The sequence below is a fragment of the Scatophagus argus genome, chromosome 10 (genome assembly GCF_020382885.2).
Source record: "Scatophagus argus isolate fScaArg1 chromosome 10, fScaArg1.pri, whole genome shotgun sequence".
Lineage (NCBI taxonomy): Eukaryota > Metazoa > Chordata > Actinopteri > Scatophagidae > Scatophagus > Scatophagus argus.
In genome coordinates this window covers 181173-206323 of record NC_058502.1, presented here as the reverse complement: position 1 = coordinate 206323, position 25151 = coordinate 181173, and the positions used below count along the sequence as shown (strand labels likewise).

Sequence of the window (25151 nt, the reverse complement as noted above, 5' to 3'; positions counted from 1 at the left end):
AACTGTACCAGGGCCCCTCTGTATCTGAGGGTTCGTGGGATGATCAATCGGCTTCAATTTCAGCTTCAAGCTTTATCTGTATATTTTTTACATACACCAAAACTCTTCTCTGTATTTAACCTGTCACTGGTTGAGCACACATGCAACACAACACAGTGCATGCAGTGAACACACACAGGAGCAGAATCAACATAATTTGTAAAGTTTTGTTTTTGCATAAGTTTGAGTTTTTTTCTCTAATCTCTCTGGTAAATAATAATAATTATTATTAGCTACTTTTGCTGTTTTAGGTGCATCAGTGGTTCAACAGCTTCTGAGCTCTACTAGTTACCTCTTGGCATATGTTTGTGATAACAGTAAATGTAGTAGAGTATAAATTACAGTATGTAGTATACTTTCACTACATAAATACTACTTTAGTGTTGCATTGAAGTGAAAATACTTTCAGCTCCAACCACTACCCCACCTTTCACGGACAAAGTGGGTCAGAAAATGGATGGATGGGTGTTATACTCATCTTCACCGGGAGAGGGCAGTCTCATTGCATGTTTGAGTCTGATGTTGTAAATTCTCGCGAGATTTCTCCACCCCCGTGTGTATATATAGATATATAAATATATATTTTTCCCCCTTGACGTGATCGTGACTTTGGGTACCAGCTGATGGGAAACACCGGCTTGTAACTGAGGGGTTTTTTTTTTTCATTTTAATGTGTGTCTGAACACACTTGGATTATTTATGACATCGAAGTCAAGAGTCCACAACAAAGGCACAAGGTGAGTTTAACCCTCAACGGCTCAGAAAACGATTCTTTTCTCTTTAAACCCGGCTAACAACGCAGTTAGCTAAGCTGACCTCCTGGCTGTGTCTCCTGCCATAAAGGCTAATATGAGTATAAGCTAGGATAGCTGCTAACGCTGACAGTTATAAAGGAGTTACATTCTCAGCTTTGGAAAAAGAGCTGTTAATATTGGCTTCAAAGGATAACGCATCGTTAGCGTTGTCGGATTGTCGATAGCTAAAATCAAGAACGCGCAGAATTAACATAGCTAACGTTGTTAGCTAAAAACACACCGTGGCCTCCAGTTGGTGACAAAACTTAAGATAATAAAACCATTATAAAATGATATGTAGAAGTTTTTAGTTCTTTTAAATGGTTTAATCGTCACATCCCGGTATTTGTTAGGTTTTTTTGTTGATTTTGAACTGATGCTTAAACTTAATATTTAAAACCAAACTCGCACCATAAAATATCTGATTTTTTTAGCCCCACGCTCATCGGCATGATTTTACTCGACACAGCATTAATTTTTAATTGTTTTACAAAGTACTAGGATCCACTCTGTAACTCGGCATTTTTATACCTCGCCGATAAATATCATCTGTAACAAGATGTCGACCATTAGATGTGATTTCTCTGCCATTCCCAGTCCCCTTCCTTCAGCGCACAGAGAGAGTGCGCGTTGGGCTCCGACTACAAAAGTAGATTTTTTATTCAAATAAAGAGTTGCTGGTTGGGTTGTCTCTAAACCGAGTTTATAAGGAGACCTTTACGGGTTAGTTAAGATGTGAAGTTGTTCTGTCAGCTGAGCACGCTGTCGAACAGCCCTGACAAAAATAAACATGAAGTGTTTTTGTATGGAGTTTGGCGAGCTGAACTGAGCCAGCTGCATGTCACGTTTGCTCAATGTTAATATGAAAGTGAGTTATCTTCTGTGCACACTGGCCCTTGTCACATCTCAGTTAATCACTACTGGAGGTAATAGCGCTGTTAATGGCAGACTATGACCACACTTCACGGGGTTCTCCCCCTTGCGGTGCCCTCCCCGCGATGTGAGCGTGTGTACGTGCCAGCCGGCAGGCAGTGATGGCGGACCGTCAGAGTGTCGTTTCCTCCTTCCTGTGAGCTCCGACCGCAAGAGACAGAAACTTAATATTAGCTGTTTTTAGATCACCGTTATCGGCTGAAGTCGGAAGTGAGGACGCGTTGTGTTTTCGGAACCTCTGTGTGGTGTTTCGTCTTCACCGAGTCACCAACATGAGGTATGATAAAGAAACATTTTCCGGCTGTCTTCGCCATTTTAGCTGCTGGCCGGTTAGCTCTGACGCGGCTGTGTTAGCTACTGATCTGATGTTACTTAAAGCGGCAGCAGCCGTGCAGTCGGTGAGAGGTGGAGTGAAAATCAAAATAATATCTAAAAGGAAAAAAGCTGATTATTAGGAAACTTCAGTGTCCAACGTAAAAGTATTTGCTGTGCAGAGAATCGGCCCTGATGGGGTCAGCTGTGAAGCTGTTTGCTTCACATGCACTTCGGTAGTTCAGTCTGAAACAGCACATCATTTGGGTTAAACGCGAGCAGAATTTGGAAACGAGTAGTTTTAGCCGTCAGGTAAATTAAATATTTAATAAGTAAATAACTGCTCTCAAATACAGTACAAATACCTCGCAAGTATCTTCCCCACTGTTAAAGATTTAAATTAACATTCACACTGCTTTCATAGTAACTAGCAGCAGTGTCTGCAGCCCTGCACACATTTGTTGACACTGAGAGTGAAAATGGATTTAATGCATTATTGAGCAGTAATCATTGTAATCAGTAATCCTTTGTTATTGTTGCTGAGTCAGTCAATCAAGAAGTTAATCCTCTGGAATTTAAATATACATATAAATACACACACACCCACACAATAACATTTCTTTTACAAGCTGAACATCTGCTGGCCAGACACAAAAAACATCTGAAGACTCTAACTTAACTAAACTAAATTTTAAGGGCTGTTTGTTTGCCACTGTTTGGAGACCAAAATATGACTGAATCGCTCTGATCTGTAATGTACCCATTAATCTGTCATGTAAATGACCACCCTAACAACATATGTAAAAGAAAACATTACAGACAAAATGTTTAACTGAAGGCATTTTGTATAGTGTATAATAAAGTCATCATCAGATGTGTAGTTTGGACTTTTAATATCTTCCAGAGGTTGACAGCTGTTTCTTAAAAACACTGACAGGTCTAAATATAACTTTGAGGTTATGTTTAAAATATTTTAGTCTTTCTTCAGCTGACACAGAATCAGTTTTCATCGGTTAAACTCTTCCTGAGTCATGGCTGTTAGATAAAGCAGGATTGTGTAGTGCCAGTTTGTCGTCTGTTTTCATGTGTCCCACTGAATCAGAATCAGAATCAGAAAGACTTTATTGCCATTGTAAGTGAAGAGGTTTCACATTACTAGGAATTTGTCTTGGTGATTGGTGCATACATAGAACGTAACAAGTAACATATAGTAGAAGAATAAAATAAAATAGAATAAGGTAACACATAAAATAAGATAAGTAAAATAAATATGTTTCTGAAGGTATTCCAAAAGTGAGGTAGTGGGTGGAGTATAGTGCAAGTGGGTGAGGTAAACGGTGCAAATGAACAGCAGGTGGATCATGACATGAGCAAAAATCAGTTACTAAAGTGCAGGGCAGCATGTTAGTCAGTTGGTGTTCAACAGTCCAACAGCACAGGGGAAGAAGCTGTTGTTGTGGCGTGAGGTTTTGGTCCGAATGGACCGTAACCTCCTGCCTGAAGGACACCTTTTGTCCACATCACCCACATTATCCTACAGACACAGTAAAAATGTTTGTGACACATAGTTCAATTCAATTCAATTCAGTTTTATTTATATAGCAGCTTATACAATCAAAATTGTCTCTAGGTGCTCTACAGAAACCCAGAGCCTGAACCCCCGAGCAAGCAGACAGTGGCAGGGAAAAACTCCCTTTTAACAGGAAGAAACCCTGAGCAGGACCCGACTCACAAGGGAGAACCATCCTGCTGATAGTCGCCAGTCGTAAGAAGTTCCACGCAGAGATGCATTTTGCTGATGAGGCTTTAGAACTTTATTTACAAATCATGCAGAGACAAACAGAGAAAACCTGTCATGTTTTTACATTTAATTAGAGAAATGTTTCGACCTGTCAGTGTTTCAAGGGAAGATTCAGATGTGAAGTGATTACTTCACTCGTTAAACGTGGATTTGTTAGGGTGTTTCTGTTCTGTTTCTAATAACAATCAAACTATATTTTAACAACCTTCACTGTCCTACAGAAGAGAGGAAATATTTAGTAGAGCGACAGAAAACTGGACAGCTGCTTTGTTAATCCATCAGTTCCTAAGATGTGGATGTTTTCAGGTTTTCTGTCTCACTGAACTGAACCTCCGTTTGTTTTGAACTGTTGGTCGAACACCATGTCACCTTGTCATCATCAATGACTCAGTAAGGGAATCAATAGTAGAAATAGACGATGCAGATGTGACCTCACACAGTGTGTGGACGGTAACAAAACTCTGTGTGTTTCTTATCAGCGGCGCGTTCAGCTGCCGGCTAGCTGCTAACAGCTGATACTGAAGCAACGGCGCACCCTGAGGCCACACCCACTCCCAACTCAACAACAGTCATGTGACAAGGGATTCAATAAGTTTGATCAGTTTTTATCCGAGCTGCTTACAGGATGTCAGTGACCTCACATCTGGATTGTGTCATTGGCTGGGTGAGCTTCATAACGCTTGTGTTAAAATACTCCGCCACAGTGGAGGTACATCATAGTATCTGAAAGTACTCCACTGAGCCTGGAAGTACTCCAACTCTGTCAGGCCTTGTCCATGTGTTGAAGTGTTCGTCTGTGTTTTGAAGTACTGCAGATTTACAGCTGTCTCTGAGTCTCTGGAGTGTTTCGGATATTTCTGTCTTTGTGAGGACTGTTGTCCTGCTGTGTCAGAAAATAGTTTAGTGGTTTGACCGCTCTAATCCCAGTGGATCTTGGGGACCAAGCAGCCCTCTGACCAGTCACAGAGTACAATGCAGCTATGTTCACAAACACCATGAATGTCAGCTGAGGTCTTGCCCACAACACAACAGGCTGAAAGAAACACTGATCTGCAGTCAGCTGAGTCAGCCTCAGTGTGAGCAGAAGAATGAAGACAAATCAAAGCTGCAGCAAGGACTCACCTGTGTGTCACTCACCTGTCGGCTGGTCTCTTGTTATGAACCAGCTGAGAGGACATACGCAGAGCTGAGCAGCCAACGGGAACGTCGGACAGAGACAAAACACATCAAACCGATCAATGAGCTGATCAGTTTATCAATGAACTATCTGCTGCTGTCGGATGAGACTCGGTTTTTTGCTCTGAGAAACTGAGACCATTTATGATGTTCTTCACTAACAGATTTATACTGGGAATGTGATTTTTCAGTCAGAAAGTGAGTTACATGACCTGATGTTGCTCTTTAGTCTTGGACCCAATGAACGGTAAATGTTTTCTTATATTAATAATGTTATTGCATTGATACATATCTTAAAGTGGAAAGTGATCATAAAACCAATAACAGTGTTAAAAACAAGGAGAAAGTAGAGCATGAGGTGAGAGCTGCGCTGGTGAAGAAAACAGAAGAGGAAGTTGGTTTCATGAACACACACACACGCACACAGCTCATTTAAAGGTCAGTTTCATTGCATGTAAACATGAGAGGATTCACACTCTCATAACTGAGTTCTGAGCTGCTGGTTGAAGTTAACCACCAGACTGATCAGCTGATTAGTGACATCACACTGAGCTGATCATCCCAGTTTCTTCCACAGAGTTCCACACAGTGGAAGCTGCTTCAGTCCAGATCCTGTTAAACCTGTTTCATTTTGACACTGTGTCCTGCCTGTTTCCTGTTTCCTGTTCAGGATGTCAGGGGCAGAGGCAGCAGTGAGCGGGCTGAAGCAATGCCGGCAGGCCCAGGATCAGCTGGAGGACGCCATCAACAAAGTGATGAAGGCTGAGCAGCAGCTGAAGGAAAACACCAGAGAGGTCAGGATGTTCATCCTCCTCATCTGTCTGTCTGTCTACCTGTCTGTCTACCTCTCTGTTTGGTGTTCTTGATGAGAAAGAGTGTTTGACTTCAGCCTGCTGCTGTTTTGCCATCAGCTAACACTGAGTTAAGATTGAGCTAACGTTCAGATCAGCAGCGTCACACAGTTAGTTGATTCGTACTGAGTGATGGGGCAGTGTCAATGTTATGCCAGAACAAGATGAGACGCATGACAGGAACCTGACCTGAGCTAAACCTGTGATTTCAATAGTCAATCAGCTAAATGTCTTTGTGCCTGATGTATGAACAGTTAACGAACTGGTGACGACTGTCTGTATGAAGCTGCTGCACTCTGATTCGCTGTTCAGATGGTTCACCAATCAGCAGCTCATAAAAACATGAAGCTGTCTGACCAATCAGTGGCCTTCATCAGCCCACTGTCCAGTCAGGCCACATCACACGGGCCTGCTTCACCACTGCTGACTCACTGTGTGTGTGTGTGTGTGTGTTGTTCAGCCCTGCACCTGTGGTCACCGTGGTAACCCAGACTAAATTAGCCATCAACACGTGAGGTTATATGTGTGTGTTTACTGTGAGTGGAGGTGGAGTGAGCATATAAAGACTGGACAGAGTGTGGTAGAGTCAGTCCATAAGAGTGAAGACGGACACGACTTCATATCACCGACATCTGAGAACAGCTGCTTCTGCCGTGTTCTGCTGTGTTCTGTGTTCTACTCTGCAGGTACAGGTAAACCTGGCGGTGTGGTGGGGGGGGGGGGGGGGTACAGTGAAGAAGCTGATGTGTCCACATGTCTCATTTTGTCCACAGCAAACTGTTGGTATACTTTTGACAGAGGAATAGGGCGTCTGTCTGTTTGTCTCACAGGCATGTCTCACCTGTGTGTCTCAGGTGCGTGCGGAGCTGCAGAGCTGCGTGAGTCGCCAGCAGGAGGCGCTACGCTGCAGGGAGGTTTGGCTGCTCGGTCAGATCGAGCTGCTCGAACAGCTGAAGACTGAAACTCTGCAGCAGCAGCTGCACCAGCTGCACTGGGTAACTGCTTGCTCTTCACTGCTTATACTGGTCACTGGCACTCTTCCCCAAACAGAAACCTGTTTTTCTTGACCTTAATAAAAGTCAAAGCTGTTAAATGTCATGTCCAACAAACTGAACAATCAAGCTGATCAATAAAGCAGTCTGAAACTTTATTATTTAAATGTGCAGTATGTAAGAATTGGCCACCTGTTGAGTTCACGCTCCAAACAGTAGGGGCAGCATTTCACCAGCTAACTGTCGCTAACTGGAGCTGCTGTTAGCTTATTAGCCCAGTTAGCTGTGCAGCTAGCTGTTCTGTTAGCTCCGGGGTGGTGTTTACATCTATAGCAGGGCAGCTCCCTACAACAGGAGGGAGGAGGTTCTCAGGCCAGTAGGCGGGACCAGCAGGGAATACCAGAGCCAATCGAGTGGGCAATAGAACCAGGCTCAGCAGGGTCCAAACATAGCGTCTAAGACTGCCAGAGAGGACAGTCTGATGACAGAGGATACAGTACAGAGGTGATTTTGTGCAGCTGTGATGAGGACTGTGACCCTGAGGAGAAGAGAACGCAGCAGGTTCAGGCGAGTCCAGACAGGAGCGAGAGGGAGGTTGTCAACCTCCAGACGTCTGAGCTTCACTATCGGACCGTCACCTCAGGAGGCACAAAGTGGTTTAAAGGATTCAAGGAACTTTATTGTCATACCAGCTCACATTCACATGTTTATGGTACGAAATTAGGACTCAGGTCCCGGGAGCAGTAAGTGGACTATAAAAATATAAAGTACGAGGTAACATAGAATATAAGCTAAACAGAAAATAGAATATGAAAAGAATATAAAACTAGACATTTAAATAAGCTAAACCTTAAATAAGAAGCCGGTTTTAACATATAGCAGCCTAAGTATGCATGTGCAAGTGTGTGCAAGTATGAGGTAGTCCAGAAAGTAGTCCTTAATGTTGCACTTGTGTATTGCACTTGTAGGATAAAGTGTTTGTAGTGCGTGGGGAGGGGGGTGTCAGGGGTGTGTGTGTGTGTATGGGTATGGGGGGACGGGGGGTGGGGACTACAGGGCATGGCTGGAGTTCAGCAGTCTGACAGCTTCGGGGAAGAAGCTGTTTCTGAGCCTGGTGGTCTTGCTCCGGATGCTCCTCAGCCGCCTGCCTGAGGGGAGGGGTTGGTCAGCCGGCTAACGATCAGTAGAAGTCTGTGCCACACAACACACTGAGCGTCAGCGCACGATTTCTTCACCGTCTGCTGACGACCTTACATACTGCACCTTTAAACAAATCGATAAGACGATGAAGTGGTCGGACGCTCGGTGCTACAGGCACACTGCAGTCTGAACTGAAAGGTTTCTGTCTGTGCCCTGTCTGTGTCTCAGCTTCGAGGTCAGTTTGATGTGATTGGCCATCAGCTGCAGAATTCCAACAGCAGCAACGACCTGAGCAACCAGCTGACCAGCTGCATGGAGAAGTAGGCCCACACACACACACACTCAATCAGTCAGTGATGGGGGGGAAAAAAAAGGTTCAGACACTTTAAAGGGAAAAACCCAAACTGTAAGAGCAGGCTGTGACAGCCGAGGACAGATGGACTGACTGAGCATCAGATATTTGATGTGATGAGATGGAGTCCATGATGGGTGAGGAGGAGGATGAAGGTGAGTGCTCTAATAGCTGTGTGTGTTTGTTTTCTCTACCTGCATGTGCAGGTTGGCTTCTCTCAGTCTAACACCTGAGGAAACACCTGAGATGAGCTTCCACGCCGACACTCGCTCTCTGAGGCAGGCCATCACCTCGTTTGGCAGCATTACAGCTCAGGTAACACACACACACACACACACACACACACAGCTGTGGTGTCTGAGGATGTGATGCTGATCAAGTGTTTTCTCTTCTTCCTGTTTGCAGCCTGTGGGGGGGGTGTCCTCTCAGAGCCCCACCCACCAGGCCAGTCAGGCGCAGAGTTGTCCAATCACTGCCAAGATGCAGGTAACCACAGCCAACAGGTAGATGAACTCACCTGTTGTGTTTATGTTTCTCACAGCTGAACATTCAGGACACAAAACGTCAGCGGACCAACTGCAGATTTGGTGCTCAGTTCTGCTTTATTGACAGCCCTCTGATACATTTCTACAGTCCAACCGATTGATTGACTGATTGGTTGGTTGATTGGAGGACCAGACTCCAGAGCAGCTTTCATGTGTTTCTGTGACTGTGTGTCGGCAGCAGATGGAGGCCGAAGCTCTGGGCGACTGGTTACTGGGAGCTCCTTCAGCCAGCCGCACTCCTGTTGGTTACCAGTCCAGCAAGAACCCTCATGACTGGCTCATGTCTCACAAGGAGAGCAAGGTGAGAAACAGGACTGTGAGACGTCTTCTTTCTGACCGGCACAGCAGAACCCAGAGAGATTCAGGTCACTGTGATGTGATGATCAAACAAAGAATTAACTTACTGGACCGGAGACAAATTTGAACTCTGCGCGGTCATGGTTAACGTTTAACTGCATGCATTCATTACCTCTAGACTGGATTACTGTAACTCCCTTCTATCAGGCTGCCCCAATAAATCCATTAAGACTCTCCAGCTAATCCAGAACGCTGCAGCACGACTACTGACAAGAACCAGCATGAGAGATCATATTTCTCCTGTTCTGGCTTCTCTTCATTGCCTACCTGTAAAATCCAGGATAGATTTTAAAATTCTCCTCCTCACATGTAAAGCCCTGAACGGTCAGGCACCATCCTATCTTAAAGAGTTAATAGTTCCCTATTATCCCACCAGAACTTTGCGTTCCCAAAATGCAGGACTACTTGTGGTTCCTAGAGTCCTCAAAAGTAAATCAGGAACAGAGCCTTTAGTTATCAAGCTCCTCTACTATGGAACCATCTTCCGGTTTCGGTCCGGGAGGCGGACACCCTCTCTGTATTTAAGAGTAGACTAAAAACTTTCCTCTTTGATAAAGCTTATAGTTAGGGCTGGTTTAGGCTGGTCTCTAGTTATGCTGCTATAGGCTTAGACTGCCGGGGGCCCTCCCATGACGCACTGAGCTCTTTCTTCCTCTCTTATTGTTACTACTATTGTTATCAAAATCACCATAATACCTTCTGTATACTTCATTATCATTATCTACATTCCGATACTTCTGGTATTATTACTGCTGCTATGCATCTCTGCTTGTGTGCTCCTTCTCTCACACCCCACCCCCTCTGCCTCTCTCCCTTGCGCTCGCTCTCGCTCTCTCTCTCTCTCTCTCTCTCTCTCTCTCTCTCAACCCAACCGGTCAAGGCAGATGGCCGCCCATCTTGAGCCGGGGTCTGCTCTGAGGTTTCTGCCCTCTAAAAGGCAGTTTTTCCTCTCCACTGTCCCCAAGTGCTTGCTCAAGGGGGAATGTTGGGCTCTCTCTATTTACAATTTAATTACAGAGTTTGGTCTGGACCTGCTCAAATTGGAAAGTGTCATGAGATAACTTTTGTTGTGAATTGGCGCTATATAAATAAACTGAATTGAATTGAATTGAACTGTAAATATGTAAAACATCAGCTGAGCCGTGATGCCATGGACAGGAAGTGACTTCACAATAATGATTATCTGGAGTTGTTGTCACATTTGAATTTGCTCCATATGTTGCCTCCTGTGTGTTTTTCTCAGACTTCCTGTCCCGTCCTGACCTCGATGGACTTCCTGCGGGACTGGGGTCAGCTCAGGGACCTGGAGGCGTGGCTCCTCCAGGACGACATCACCATCAGCAGGAAGAGGACCAGCAGCAGCTGCAGCTCCTCCTTCTCCATCGAGAAGATCGATGAATCCGAGTTTGCCGTCTCTCCTGAAGAGGAGGAGGAGGAGGAGGAGGAGGATGAGCTGAGCGACTGGCTCATCACCCCACCCACCGCTGCCACGAAGACCATGACAGATGCTGAGCGGTGGCGGCAGGTTTTGAAGCCATTTGAGGACAGCTGGTCGTCCAGTGATTGGCTGGTGGGATCGAGCCGCCCCCCCGCCGACTGCTCTGCCTGCTGCCAGACCAGCAAGGCTGTGGAGATTGAGAACCTGGGCCAGCTCAAGTGCCTGAAGTCCCCGACCACCCCTGCCCTCCCAGTGGCCCCAGCAGCGGCCCTGGAGGCGTGGCTGCAGCAGGTGGTGCCGCTGCAGCAGACCTGCAGGGCCAACGAGGTCTGCTCCACCTACTCTGACTGCATCTGCGAGGAGAACTGTGGGAGAGAAGCTCTGAGCCTCTGGCTGCTCCGACAGGACGGACGAGACAAGAACGGAGTCCCTGTAGCCAAGAACACCCCGCCCACCGACAAAAACACCCCGCCCACTGCCAAGAACGCCCCTCCCCCCCACAGAGAGCAGGAACAGAAGGTGAATCAGCTAATCATGAAATCTGGTCTCTGGTTTGTGGTGATTTGCAGCTATCTGAGGAACATAATTATCACAGAAGAAAAATCCAGCAAATGTTGGCTGTTTAGTTTGGTTTGTGACGGGAAGTTTTTTCTCCTCAGGTTCAGGCCATCCTGGAGGCCTGGCTCCACCCCAACAACACACCCTTCTCCTGCAAGACTCCTTTGCAGGCTCTCAGCTCCTCCCTTTCCGACTGGGTGGCTCCTGGGGAGGAGCACAGATCCCAGTTCAAGCCTTTCTCCTCCGCCTTCTCCTCCTCTCTGTTCCAGCGCCCTCTGGATCCAGAGCTCTGGGTCCTTCCAGGCCAGACGTCCCCTCCTGCTCAGGGGTCAGGAGCTCAGCCTTCAGCAGAGGAGGACAAATGGTTGCTGAAGAAGAGGAGTCAGGCTCAGGTAACAGGGCCACAAAACCGATACAGAGCAGCCAGCCAATGTCAGGTTCCTCTCAGCTGTTTGGTTTACTTCCTGTTTCCTGTTTGTAGGAGCGCTTGGCGTTGTCCACTGTCTGTGATCTGTTCTCCTGTATGAAGGTGTACGGAGACAAAGAAAAATGGCTGCACAAGACCCCCGAACAGGTGAGTAAAGCATTGTGTCGCCAGTTTGTTATTAATGCCTTTTGAACAGGATCACCTGCGCACAGGTGAGGCATTATGGAGGTGAAGGATGTTTGATAAACATTTCCTCTTTTGTCCTTCCAGATGTGACGATGACGGTGATTGATGTGTTGTCGTCTTCTTCTTCTCTTTTCTGGGAGTCACTTTATCGCTGATCAGCGCACATGATTACAACAATCTAACTATCACCGGCGCCTTCCTCCTGTGACATCACCGGGCTCTCCTCCAATCAGGATCAAGAACCCATTGATCAATACCCTGAACTGTAAAAAAAAAAAAACAACAACAATTCTGTTGGGCTTTCATCTGTGTCTCACGGTCTTCATCTGAGTTGTCATGACGACGGTGATGCAGTTTAGAGCTCAGGAGAAGTTGGATCTTTAGCGTCAAATTGAAGATTTCAGCAGAAACAAACAGAAATTAGATGAATTTATTTTTTTCAAGCAGAAAAATCAAACTGTCCCTGATCAGAACGTCTTCATTTAAGGTCCTACTGATTTATTTTGTCTTATGAAACTTTCAATTGGACTTGAGTGTTGTCATCATCTGACATGTTCACAAAGAAACTATTGATCGATTTTTGTGGAGACAATAATTTGCAGATGAATCAATGTACATTATTGTGGCGGCCCAGTTCCCAGGATGCATTTCTTCAGCTGATCCTGACAGGAGGGGGGCGGAGTCTGAGGGGACAGGGTAGAGAACAGTAGCAGAGTTAAAGATATAAACCAGCCTTTATTTTAATTGAGCTTATTTTAACAAAGCTGTTTTCATGATTTAATTTCTTCATTTAACAGAATCTGCCATTTGGTGGAATATTCCTTTTATTGTTTTGGATTTTCCTGTGGAACTGTTGCACTACACAGGTCTACTTCCTGTGCCGACTGCAGGCTGCTTGCATCACTTCTTGAGATCTGTGAGGAAACTCCTGCCTTCTAATGTGAGGCTTGGTGGTGCTCATCACGTGTCATCAGTCACCTGAAAGACTCAGTTTAGGGCAGAAACAGATTTGTTAAATATAAACAATCAAAAGGTGAAACAACTTTGTTTCCCAGAATGCCTTAGGTGGAAGCAGCCAGCAGTCTGTTAGCAGGTGGGCCACCTGACTCTGCAGTCAGCAGTGATTGGTGCTTTTTATTGAAGCTTTGGGTGTTTTTTGGGGGTGGGGTTGGACGGCTTCACATTGAGCTGCGATGTCATCATTTCTCTTTTCCTGCTGTGATTCTCTACAGTAATAAAAACATGCTGACATCATCACTGTGTGACATCATTCAGCGGTGGAGAAGTAATGAAGTACATTTACTCAAGTAATCTCAGAGGTTCATGTTGTACTTTTACTTCACTACCTTTCTATGGCAGCTTCAGTTACTTTACAAAGATTTATACACACTAACTTGTGAAGAGTTTATAATTTAAACTCCCCAGCAGTTCGCACAGCTAAAGGCAATTAATCAATAACTGATCAGCTGTATTGATGGGGGGGGGGTGCGAGAAGGAGCTCACAAACAGAGAGGCATAGTAGCAGCAATAATATCAGAAGTATTAGGACAGTAAATGATGATGAAGTGTACAGAAGGTACTGTGGTGATTATGATAGCAGTATTAGTGACAGTAATAATGGTAGTAGCTGTACAGAGTAGTAACAGAATTAAAATAGATTATAAACAGTAGTAATCGCAGTGAGTTTCGAGCAGGACGACAGCACGAGGTCCAACCACGATCCACGAGGACCTGAGAGACCAGAAAGCACAAGGACTCCAGGGAAGAAGCTGAGTTGGTAACCTGCATTAATGGGACATAAATGTGTGCAGAAGGAGAGTTAGAGGAGGAGAGAGAAGCTCAGTGCATCATGGGAGATCAGCCTAAGCCTATAGCAGCATAACTAGAGACCGGTCTAGGCCAGCCCTAACTATAAGCTTTATCAAAAAGGAAAGTTTGTGGTCTACTCTTAAATGTGGACAGGGTGTCCGCCTCCCGGAAACCGGAAGATGGTACCATAGTCGAGGAGCTTGATAACTAAAGGATCTGTTCCTGATCTACTTTTGAGGACTCTAGGAACCACAAGTAGCCCTGCATTTTGGGAACGCAAAGTTCTGGTGGGATAATAGGGTACTATTAACTCTTTAAGATAGGATGGTGCCTGACCGTTCAGGGCTTTACATGTGAGGAAGAGGATTGATGTGTTCAGTGTTTTCTCCTGTAAAAACATGTGCTGGATGTGAAGCTTTGCTGCTTTTCCTCTGAATGTGTTTGTAATAATGTTGAGCTTTGGACTGTTGGTTGGACTGAACAAACTCTGTTTACTGGAAACAAACAGGAAGTTCATGAAACCAGTTGGACTGACAAGTGCAGGAATGAGTCCACGTCAGTCGTGTGGCTCAGGAAGTCAGCAGATGGCTGAAATGTTTTCTGTTTTCTTCTAAAGTATAAAGTCGTCAGTGAAGCGCAGAAACTAATCGGCTCTGTCATCCACCACACTCGTTCTCCTGCACACACACACACACACACAGACACACACACACACACACACACACACAGACACACACACACACACACACACACACACACACACACACACAGACACACACACACACACACACACACACACACACACACAGACACACACACAGATAACACGCTGATAAACTTCCTGTTTACTGCAGCTGATGAGGTCACACCCTGCACCTGGAGGACGCTGATAGACAGAGCTGTGACATCACTCTGACATCACTGAACATACTGCCATCTCTGTTTAAAAACCCTTGGAAGTTAGTACTGCAGTATTTGAGGTACATTTACTACACCGTAGTTTCTGTTACCTTCTACTTCTGCAGTAGTAGACTTCACAGACCACTTTGGTTTCTTTTCAGATTTTAAGCTGATCACTTAAGACGTTATACGCACTGACCACTGAAGGGGCCTTCTGGGTAGCTCTGGTGAAGGGGCCCTGAGGGACCAGAGGAGGCCCCTCAGGGCCCCTTCACCAGAGCCCAGATGGTCTGTTTTTGTTTTTCATCGCTTTAAAACAAACAACTGTTCTCGACTGTTGACCTGCAGCTGGCAAACAGGTTCACGTGAGTATGAGGGTCAAAGATCTTTAACACAGGCAGATGATCCACACGTGACGGAGAGTCTGAGAGTCTTAAACAACCTCAGGACAGTTTACGCTGAGACTGTTTCCTACTGCAGGTAAAAACACTGAAGTCTGATCAGTTTGCTATCCAGAGGAGTAAAATCACAATCCAGTCTCAGTTCTGTGACTTCACTCTGACTGCAGTCTGCAGCTCCCAGATGGTCTGCAAATGAATATGATGATCAATGGAAAGGATCAGCAGACTGATTGGAGGAAGCCGCCTTTTCTGTTTCCTGTCTCAGTGAACTGACTTCAGTCAGTGGATCAGTTTTATATCAGCACGTGTTCACCTTGTTTGGTGTCCCACTGCACACGCTCTGTGACCTTAGACCCCCACCTGTAGACACTCGGGTGAGTTCATGCAGCTGTGTTTGTCCACTTCAGGGCCATCAGGCCAACACAGCACTGAGTGAACTCAGCTGTGTTTGCACAGGTAGAAGATGAATAAATTCCTAAGTTTATATTTTACTTTTTTCTTTTTGTCTTTTTAACCAACCTTTGCGTTTTAAAAACTCACATTTTAACTCTTTTTTCACTGCAACGTTCCAGAAAACGAACACCTTTCAGAGTTCAGATTTCACTTCCCAGCATTCATTGCAACTGCGTGTCAGTGTGGAGCTGCTGTGAGGCTGCAGTGGCGACATTGTGCGCCACCTGCTGGTAACTGTGCCTCACTGCAGCTGAGCGCCTCTGCTGGCCGAAAACCACAGCGTGAGCACAGAAAAAAACATAAAATAAAAAACAAATGGATGTGTCTGATTTCACTTTAATGGAGAAAAGGCAGATTGCTGTGATAACCTAACTTTAACTTTATTGATCTCGCAGTGGGGAAATTCACTTGTCATGGCAGCTCACAAGAACAGAAAAAAAAGTGCAAAAAACAAAAAGTGTGCAAAACAGTTTAAAAAATATAAAGAGATAATAAATCAACACTTTTTAAAGTAAACACAGTACAATATACAGCTCTATCCAAGTCCTCATAAGGGAGGAAAAGAGGACCAGACTGTTGAGCTGTACAGTCTAACAGCAGTGGGAATGAAGGAGCTGCTGTAGCTCCTTCCTACACTGAGGGTGTAGCAGTCTGCCGCTGAAGGAGCTGCTCAGAGCCTCCACTGTCTGATGCAGAGGGTGAGAGGTGTTGTCCATGATGGATGTCAGCTTGGCTAACGTCCTCCTCTCACCCACCTCCTCCACAGAGTCCAGTGGGCAGCCCAGGACAGAGCTGGCCCTCCTGACCAGCTTGTTCAGTCTCTTCCTGTCCCGGTCCCCAACAGACCACAGCGTAGTGAATAGCAGAGGCTACCACAGAGTCATAAAAAGTCCTTAGGAGGGGCCTGCACACTGCAAAGGACCTCAGTCTCCTCAGAAGGTGGAGGCGACAGGGTTACCTGTTTTCAGGTGTGCACTGCTCACCTGGAGATTGAAAAAGGCCCATTCCTAACAGAGTTCGTTACTAGAATAACAGCTCTCACTCAGATTATGCCTGAAAAGTCACAAAATGGCAGAAAAGTTTCATCATACAGAAAAATAAATGAACAGAATGAAAGTGGAAACCACTTATTGCTTCCAGTTCTATTCAAAACCTCAATATCAGTGAACTTATTATTGATGATCCCTGTAAGACAGCCAGTTTCTGCTCCACACTTCACAGACATCCCTTAACCTCACAGAGAAGAAGCTAACCGTTTCAGAATGACCAAAAGATTTGCTTAAACCTTCCTGAGAAAGATTCAAATCATCAATCCCATCAGGTGAAAGGCAAAGACAGAAATGTTTTAAAGAGATGACAGAGCACATCTTCAATTTGTTTAACTTTTGAACACAAATCATTATTCATGTGAAACTGGTTTGTCCATTAAATTCATCTCATAAAACAACTCCTCTCTATATGTTTCTGCAAAAAAGTAAATGTGTAATTAATTAACTAATACGTTAATTATTTTAAGGCTGGATTGAGGATTGTAAATATCTGCCTGCATGATCATTGGTTGTTCGTAAGACACAAAATTACATGAAACATCCTGATTTTTCGACGGAGTTCAACATGTCCTGAGAGAGTCTTCGTCATTTCATTTATTCTTCATTGGAAATGTACATGTTCATTGGACACATTCAAAACAAAAAAAATGACTTATATAAATACAATCAACGAACTTTATTGGTTTGAAACCAGTCGGTCTCCGCGCTGTCAGACATGGGATGTATCCGAGGCTTCACGACAGCTTGCGACATTTGGGGGCAGAGTTTTCGGGTTTTTAGTCCGCCAGCCAATCACTTCCGATGCACCGAGCAGGCTGCGCCGCAGCTGAACCAATCACAGCCCGGAGAGGCTCCGGACGGTCCGTCGCCTGCCGCTCTGCACCGCTCCGCTCCAACGTCGCAGCAGCGGTTGCTAGCCGACAGGCTGCCGCTGTTCTCCGGCTGGGATGTGACAGAGGTGCGGCAGAGATAACCCACGCCGATTCTCATCGAGGGCCGAACCGGGAGAAGCGGGACCGTTCCGGGTCGAACCGTAAGTGCTTAGGTTGGAAATGATCTTGGTGAAAACGTGAAAACGAGGCGGGGCGGTGTGGATGTGTCGAACACGATTCGAGCTGATGGGATTCTGCTGTGACTCGACAGCCAGCTGGAGTCTCAGCAGATGTTCGCATCAGGGCTGCTAATGTGGAAAAATACCGTAACAAACGTCCCGTAACAAACGTCCCGTAACAAACGTCCCGTAACAAAGCCGCTTCGTGCTGCATTCAGAAGCAGACGGCTGAGGAGGCCTGAATATTTACCGCTCTCCTCCTTTTTCCTTCAAATCCTCCTCCTCCTCCGCTGTGGAGGCCCATTAGAAGAAGAAGAAGAAGACAGGGACGTCAGAAGAGACAGAAATACACTGACGTTCAGTCCAGACGATCAGATAGGAAGTCAAAGCTTTGACCTCATGTTTCACCCCGCTGGCGGACAATCCATTTACTTTAATTCACACGAATATTAGGCTGTGATCAGTATTAATGCTGTGGAGGGAAAAGTCGATAAACCTGCACATTAGAGTCTACCTCTGTTTCCTGTTGTCCACGGAAGACTTTATTCCATTTATTCACTTACAAACCGGATGACACCGCAGCAAAGACAATGAAGACTGAAGTCAAATGACACCAATGTGGTGCACACGTGAAGCCCAGGATGCTCTCACAAAGCGAATCACGTGTGACAGTCGCGTGGAATACTTCCCACTTACTTACTATTTAATACTAATAATGATGAAGTCGTGAAGGTCAAGAAGGAAACAGCAGAGAATGTGTGATGACAGACAGACAGACCGACTGGGACACAAATCTGTGAAGTTCATAAGAATCAGCTGAAATCTACTTCCTTTGGCAAAATACAAAATAAAGTCTTTGTCTCGGGCTGCGGAGACGGAGACTCGTCAACATGTCCATCTGCTCCTCTCGCCTCACATTAATAAACCTAATGTCAGAGCACAGGGGCCACAGGGGCCCGGAGCCGCCCTCATGGCCCCGCGGTGTTTATCTCACACAATTGTGTTTCCCTTTGCAGAAACAACGGTGAAAACCTCGTGGCTCAAAAGCATATTAGGACAACGCAAGAATAAATATTTATTTTATAAACTCTGTAAAGATTTAAATTCAAACTGACCATAAAAACTTAAAATTATTCTATTTTGTCCAGTTCTGACAGCAGGAAATTGCCATCATTATTATACATACATCACTACGTTCAACACGGTCTAATAGTTTTTCCCACTTTTGTCATTTTTGGATTTAATTTTATTCATTAAGAGTTTATTTTTTTCGACCCTGACAGATAAAGAATATAGAAAATGAATGAGTGAAAGTTATTTTTTATTTAAGTTTTTTTTTTTTTAATCATTATTTTTATTTTGAAAGACAGTCTGCTGTACTTCCGTTCTTTGCAACCATTTAATCCTTTCCCACAATGCTTTGTGTCCACGTCCTCTGCTTCCTGTTTATTGTGACCGTCTCCACCGGTAAAATTTTAACGTTTACACCGCTGTACCCCCGCCGAAAGCCCGGTGAGTGACAGAATCTCGAAACGTTTCACGTTCAGACCAGTTCGCGTCGTTTGTTCCGCGGTTTGCGCTTTTATTTTGGCAGTTAACGTTGAGGGAAGAGAAATCCCTCCTCTGCTTCCTCATCAGTGACGCTGAGCCCGGCCGAGCCCCGGATCTCCTCTCAAAATCTTCAGTATTTAAAACATCCTCGCTTTACGATTATTAGAAAATAATTTTAAAAAGATTTAATATATTTGACGTAACAAATTTGCCTTGCAATAATTTCGGCATTCAGACAAGCCACTGATGTGCTCCAAATTTGGATGAAATCTCATGTTTGATAATGGGTGCCCGGCCAGCAGCCGCCCTCCGCGGGATGTCCAGAGCGAAGTAATCGCGGCAGTAATGAGGAAATCTGTCGTATAGTTTGATGTTCAGTGTTAGTCAAATGCGGGATGTTCTGTTTAATTTATACCAGCGTGAAAAGTGAGAGAAGATTTCGCTAACAAGCAAAGGAGCGCCTGTCTCCTCGGACTCCCGTCGAACAGAGAAACGTTAAAAATGAGAGATTTTCGAATGGAGTTCGGCGTGTCTCTTTGGTTCGGTGAAAATAGAGTGGAAGTGCCGCAGAGCGGCCTGGTGAAGATGATCTGTGTTTCTGCTTTCAGTGAAATAAAACGCATGTCGCGAAGCTCATATGAAAGATTTTTTTGATATGAAATGTTGTGATTCTGCTGACAGGAGGTCATAGGTCACGTGTCTTCGTTAATTACTGTGACATCACTGGGTACTGACCTCATATGGGCGTGCCAGCGTCATCAGACTGACCTCAGATATGTTTTCTTCATTCAAATCAATCATTGTAGTTAATTCATTGATTATTTTCATTTCCTGTTTGTCAGGTTGTTGTTATTCTTCCTGTGGTCTCTTAAAGTGAGCTCTAGCAAATATTATTTTCTAATAAATCTGATCAGTAATCAATATTGGCTCCGCAGTGCAGCTGCTGGTATATGATGCTCCACATCACCTGCTTGTCCTCTGACCCCCCCGTGGGGCCCAAAGCTAGGGAAGCACTGGATCAGGTGTTCTGGTTGTAAAATCAGCTAGCAGGGCTGATGATGGTGAACAGAAAATTCCTTTGATTATAGATTTATCAACTGATTAAATGATTGGTTTGTAAAGCATCAGAAAACTGGGAGTGTTCAGCAGTCCAAGGAGACGTCTTTAGACATCCAGAACCCAAAGAGGATCAGTTTAAGAAGGACAACTGAAAACAAGATATAAAAATGAAATTAGGAAGTGGCTGATTTATAGTTTATTGAACTGTTTGTCGATTAATATTCTGTTCAAAGGGAGCTTGTCTGCAGCTCACTGGTCAGATGTAACACAATTCATAATTCTAATCTTTTCACCATCATCAGAAACTGTTGGTGGTGATCAAACAAAGTCTCAGCTTGTCATGCACTTCCTGTCTCAATGAAGTGGAGAAATGAATTCCAGATCAGTCAACAATTTAAAACATCCAAACGTTCTGCTGCCAAAGCTTTTTGAATATGAAGTCATTTTGTTGCAACTGCTGGACAAAATGAGTTTGAGAAGAAGGAAAAGTTTTGTGATGTTCAACTGAGAGGAGAACAAAAACATGAACAAAGGTATCGATATGGAACCGATTGATTATTAGAACACCGCAGTGAGTCTAAAGTCCAAACACAAATGAAACTAAGAAGCTGCAGATTGTTTGGTATTTTAGTAAATACACACAGTATTCACACAACATCCAGCTGTCATTGTGATGGACAGCACATGCTGACCTCCTCTCCTCCTCTTCCTCATTTCCTCCTCCTCCTCCTCAGGCCTGTAGCAGCTCCTCTTCTACTTCCTCCCGTAGCCTTCCTCGGTTCAGGATGGAGGACACAGAGACAGAGCTGGCGGTGACGGAGTCGGACGCTCTGGGTGCAGACTTCATCACAGTGGAGCTGGACACGCAGCCCATTGAGTACGTGGTGAAGTGGGCCGAGGTCGGCTCCAAGTTCACCATCTCCTGCGTGAAGAAGGACTCGGACGACCCATCGGACCTGACGGCCGACCAGCTGAAGATCGAGACAGATGAGGCCTTCTTCGCTCCCTATGAGGAGGTGTACCCGTGCGAGGTGACGGAGCAGAGCGTAGAGATAAAGACGGACTCTGACGAGGAGGAGGAGGAGGACGCCGAGGAAGAGCAGGAGGTGTTGGTGGAGGCGGGGAGCAGTCAGCTGGACGGCGACGTCGACTCAGACCAGGCAGACTTCCAGCCGGACGAGCGTCAGTACCGCTGCAGCTACTGCGGGAAGTGTTACAGCCACGCCTCCAGCCTGTACCGCCACCAGCAGACGCACACCACCAAGAGCAGCGGGGCGCCGCCGCCTGCCAAACGAGCGCTGGAGCCGACGCATCAGGAGGCACGCTACACCTGCCCTCACTGTGGGATGAGCTTCAAAGGCAGCAGGTCTGTGCCCATGTTTCTGTCGCCTTTTGTAGTGATTACATCATAATGTTGATTAGTTTAACAAATAGATTCGTCAACTTGACCATTAATCCAAACCCCAAACTCACTTATTCATTCAGACATTCACTTAAATGTCACACAGAGCACCAAGACGGCAGCCATTTTCCTCTGATGTCACACTCACAGCAGGAAGTTCACATGCTGGGGTGATGTCGTACTGCTGTGTGCCTGGCCGCGAGCCGACAAAACGATGGCAAATCAGTTTCATCGCTGATCAGACGTCGGGCTGCGCCTAACATTAGCGTCCAAGCTAACTTTACCATTTTATAGTGTTACTAGATTTACACAACCTGCAACCAGGAACACGGCGGTATGACATCATCCCAACATTTGAGCATTTCCTGTAACTTCTGCACAATGAAAGCATCCCACACGGGCCAGTCAGCTTTGAGCTGAATAGCAGTATGTGATTGGGTCCACATCTGCTGCTGGATGACCTCATCAGTATTAACATCAAATCGTATTTCCTGTTTTGTCTGTCTGATGCACCACACACAGCAGGCTGCAGGCTCATCTGTCGCAGCTGAGAGAAAGGGGTTGATCACATGTCGTGTTACTGGGAGCTGTGAGTGGACTGGACAAGTTATTTGAGCGTAGCGTTTCCTCAGTCCCTCAGTGAAGCTTGTGCTTCCTGTGTCTTTGTTGGCAGGATGCTGGGCAGTCACCTGCGGCTGCACGGGAAGCGGCGGATCCACCCCTGCAACATCTGCGGAAAGGAGTTCAACCACAGCTCCAGTCTGTCGCGCCACCGCCTCATCCACAAGAAAGGAAAAGGCCTCCCCAAAGACGTCACCCTCGGCCCCAACATGGCTGCCCTGCGCCACTCACTGAAGGCTGGCGGCAAAAACAAAAAGGCCAAGAGGCAGCAGCAGCAGCAGCAGCATGTGGCGGCCGCCATTATTCAGAGTCACGGCGGTGATAAGTTCTACGCCTGCCCGCAGTGTGACATGAGCTTCAGGACATCCACACAGCTGTCCAAACATCAGGTGACCCACGTCAAGGAGCTGCTGGACAACTACACACCTGGCAAGGAGAACCTGGGCGAGAGCTCATCCGACCTCAAGATCCGCCTCAAGCTCTGCTCCCGCGACAAGCCCAACTTCTACACCCTGTGCAAAAAGAACCGCCGCCGCCGGGGGGGACGGGCCAGCAAACGGGGTGCTGCCATTTCTGAGGAGGAGGAGGGGGAAGAAGAAGAAGGAGGAGGAGGAGGAGGAGGAGGAGGAGGAGGAGGAGGAACCACCGGTCGCCACGGCTGCAGCCAGTGCGGAAAGCGGTTCAGCCATGCCTCCAGCCTGGCGCGGCACCAGCAGACCCACAGAGTGGTGGACAGCAGTGGACGAGGTAAGCTGCAGCATCAGAAGCAGCTTCATGTCAAGACCGGACCCACCACTGCCAAGACCAAAACCTACACCTGCGCCACCTGCAACAAGACCTTCATGCACTCGTCCAGTTTCTCCCGCCACAAGAAGGCTCACCTGGAGGAGGAGCAGCGAGCCCAAGCCGCTGCTGCTAAGCGCCGGAAGAGAGTCGTCTTAGACGAGACCGCTCCATTGGAGTCCGACTCGGAGTGAAATCACCTGGCTCTGGACTGGACTGGGACTGGGACTGGCTCTGGACTGGTTCTGAATCAGTATGACTGATTCTGCACTGGTTTTGGACCAGTTCTGGTAAAGGTCTAATTTGGAAAAGTTCTGGACCAGTTGGAGACAGATTCTTCAGATTCTGGGCCCTCTCACAGCAGTTTGTTTATCCAGGTTTCAGGAGCTGGAACTGGCTGATTCTTCTCTGGTGTAGATAGCAACAGGACATACACATATGGTCATTTGGAGGGGAGATCCCCACATATGGTCATAACTGACCATTGGCTAATTGTTCTTCAGGATGGGATTAGATTTAAAGTGTTACCCCGCCTCTATCCCCACCTCCAGCCCCGCCCCTCGCCCACCTGTCTGTTAGGTAGCACACAGACGCTGTTCGCTTTCATTCTATACTTTATTTTCCATCGGCCACCTGGGGAGAGAGCTGGGAGCTACAGTCAGTGTCTCTTCTGTCTGTCACAGGCCACACCCACTGGCCACTACACTTCAGTCAGAACTTGACACCAAGAGCACTCTGGGAAACAGAGTTCCTCATAGCAGTGTAGGTTCACTTTAAATTGGACGCAGTGCTGAGATCAGACAGCAGCAGCTCAGCGTGATTCTGAGGAGTGCCGGTAAAAACTGGAGTTTGTACGGGTCTGATCGGGGTTCAGAGCAGCAGTCCTCTGCTCATCTCCACGTTTGTTTCCTTTCCTCTCTGACGTCACCATCTGGAGAGATTTTTGTTTGGCTGAAGTTCTTACTGGCACAATGTTCTGATTGGTTAACTGTGTTACAGCTTTGATATTTTAAAGGTTAAAATGTGAAATCTGAGCAAACGAGTTGGTTGGTCAGAGCTGGCATTTCTCCATGTTAATGTTTGCATGAAGACTATAACCTGCAACTAGTCGGCCATGTTTGTAGTTTTTCAGCTGTGTTTGATGACCGATCTGCAGCATCAGGTGTTTGGATTTCTCGTTTTAGCAGCAGAGTGGTCATGTTGTGGAGGGTGAAGGGGAACCTGCACTATTTATTTATGAATTTGGAAAAATGTTGTAACATATAAATATCAATGGTATTTAAAGTGATTCACAAGCGCTTTCAGCTCCAGCCCCCTCATTATCACCACCACCTTCATCATTCTACATCGTCTTCATCTACCGTCACAGACAGGAAATGACAACCCTAATCCAGCGGATGTCCAGATTTTCAAAGTTAAAGCATCCAATCAGTTAAATAAAAGCAACAAATCCCGTGAAGTCACAGAAAGTCTTCAGTTTCATTTAGAACAAAATGACAAAACAAAAACTCAAACTGTCTTTATCGGCTGATTGAAAAGACGACAATTCAGACACAAAGCAGCACAGACATTTGGACCTAAATATAATAAATAATCAGTAAAACAAAGAATTCTGTGATCAGATACAAACTGATGTGAGCTGCTGTCAAACCACATGTGAGTCTCTTGGTGGAATTAAAGAACTGACCAGTTGGAGACCCTAACGGCTTCTTGGACCAAACATGGACGGACTTCCTGTCAGAGTTCTTCCCCCTCTGACAGTAGGAGCTGCTGCAGCCCCCCCTCAATTTTTGTTTCCTGCGAGGTGAACACTTTGAGTTTGTGAATAACATTTTACTGTGTGAATTGGATTTGACTTAATTTAATGGTGACCTATTTATAAATGTGTGTCTGCAGCAGAAGGCTGCACTGCGAACCTCCTGTAGAAAAATAAAAATGTTCCTCCTCCTGCTCTTCATCCACCTGGTTTGTGTTTTCAGTTTAAGGCCTTAAAGCTGCCGTTCTCCTCTTTTTGTCCACATGTTGTGTTGCTTTGTTCTCTCTTTGGTTCGTGGTTTCAGCGAAGCTTCACTTGCAGTTAGAAGGTTGTTCGTCATTGTATCGTGTTTGCCAATAGAATAAACCCAGTTGACATGTTTTGTCTTGCATTTTGTAATAAATCTTTAAAAGAA

General features: G+C 45.8%; 2 protein-coding genes across 5 annotated transcripts; both read left to right on the top strand.

The window, feature by feature from the left end:
• Positions 1 to 615: 615 nt before the first annotated feature.
• ncoa4 (nuclear receptor coactivator 4) lies at positions 616 to 13155 on the top strand. 3 transcript variants are annotated; one of them, XM_046401733.1, is made up of 11 exons: positions 616 to 776; positions 5726 to 5849; positions 6761 to 6901; positions 8267 to 8358; positions 8597 to 8705; positions 8796 to 8876; positions 9117 to 9236; positions 10536 to 11249; positions 11390 to 11680; positions 11770 to 11862; positions 11986 to 13155. In XM_046401733.1, the coding sequence occupies exons 1-11, from the start codon at positions 739 to 741 to the stop codon at positions 11989 to 11991; spliced, it is 1809 nt and encodes a 602-aa protein (XP_046257689.1). In that variant the 5' UTR covers positions 616 to 738; the 3' UTR covers positions 11992 to 13155. The 3 variants fall into 3 exon arrangements, with proteins under 3 accessions (XP_046257689.1, XP_046257687.1, XP_046257690.1); XM_046401731.1 differs by having other exon boundaries at positions 9114 to 9236; XM_046401734.1 differs by lacking the exon at positions 616 to 776 and adding an exon at positions 1745 to 2043 and having other exon boundaries at positions 9114 to 9236.
• Positions 13156 to 17316: 4161 nt separating this feature from the next.
• Positions 17317 to 25151, top strand: LOC124066103 (zinc finger protein 135). Of its 2 annotated transcripts, none has more exons than XM_046402209.1 (3): positions 17317 to 17546; positions 20909 to 21540; positions 22250 to 25151. In XM_046402209.1, exons 2-3 carry the CDS (start codon positions 20960 to 20962, stop codon positions 23172 to 23174), a joined length of 1506 nt encoding a protein of 501 aa, XP_046258165.1. In that variant the 5' UTR covers positions 17317 to 17546; positions 20909 to 20959; the 3' UTR covers positions 23175 to 25151. The 2 variants fall into 2 exon arrangements, with proteins under 2 accessions (XP_046258165.1, XP_046258164.1); XM_046402208.1 differs by lacking the exon at positions 17317 to 17546 and adding an exon at positions 18939 to 19076.

Excerpts from the sequence above, each read along its gene's own strand:
- ncoa4 (XM_046401731.1), top strand. The coding sequence starts at position 739 with ATGACATCGAAGTCAAGAGTCCACAACAAAGGCACAAG. Across the intron at positions 8,877-9,113 it reads CAATCACTGCCAAGATGCAG|CAGATGGAGGCCGAAGCTCT; the intron begins GTAACCACAGCC and ends GTGTGTCGGCAG. Across the intron at positions 9,237-10,535 it reads TGTCTCACAAGGAGAGCAAG|ACTTCCTGTCCCGTCCTGAC; the intron begins GTGAGAAACAGG and ends TGTTTTTCTCAG.
- LOC124066103 (XM_046402209.1), top strand. The coding sequence starts at position 20,960 with ATGGAGGACACAGAGACAGAGCTGGCGGTGACGGAGTCGGACGCTCTG. Across the intron at positions 21,541-22,249 it reads ATGAGCTTCAAAGGCAGCAG|GATGCTGGGCAGTCACCTGC; the intron begins GTCTGTGCCCAT and ends CTTTGTTGGCAG.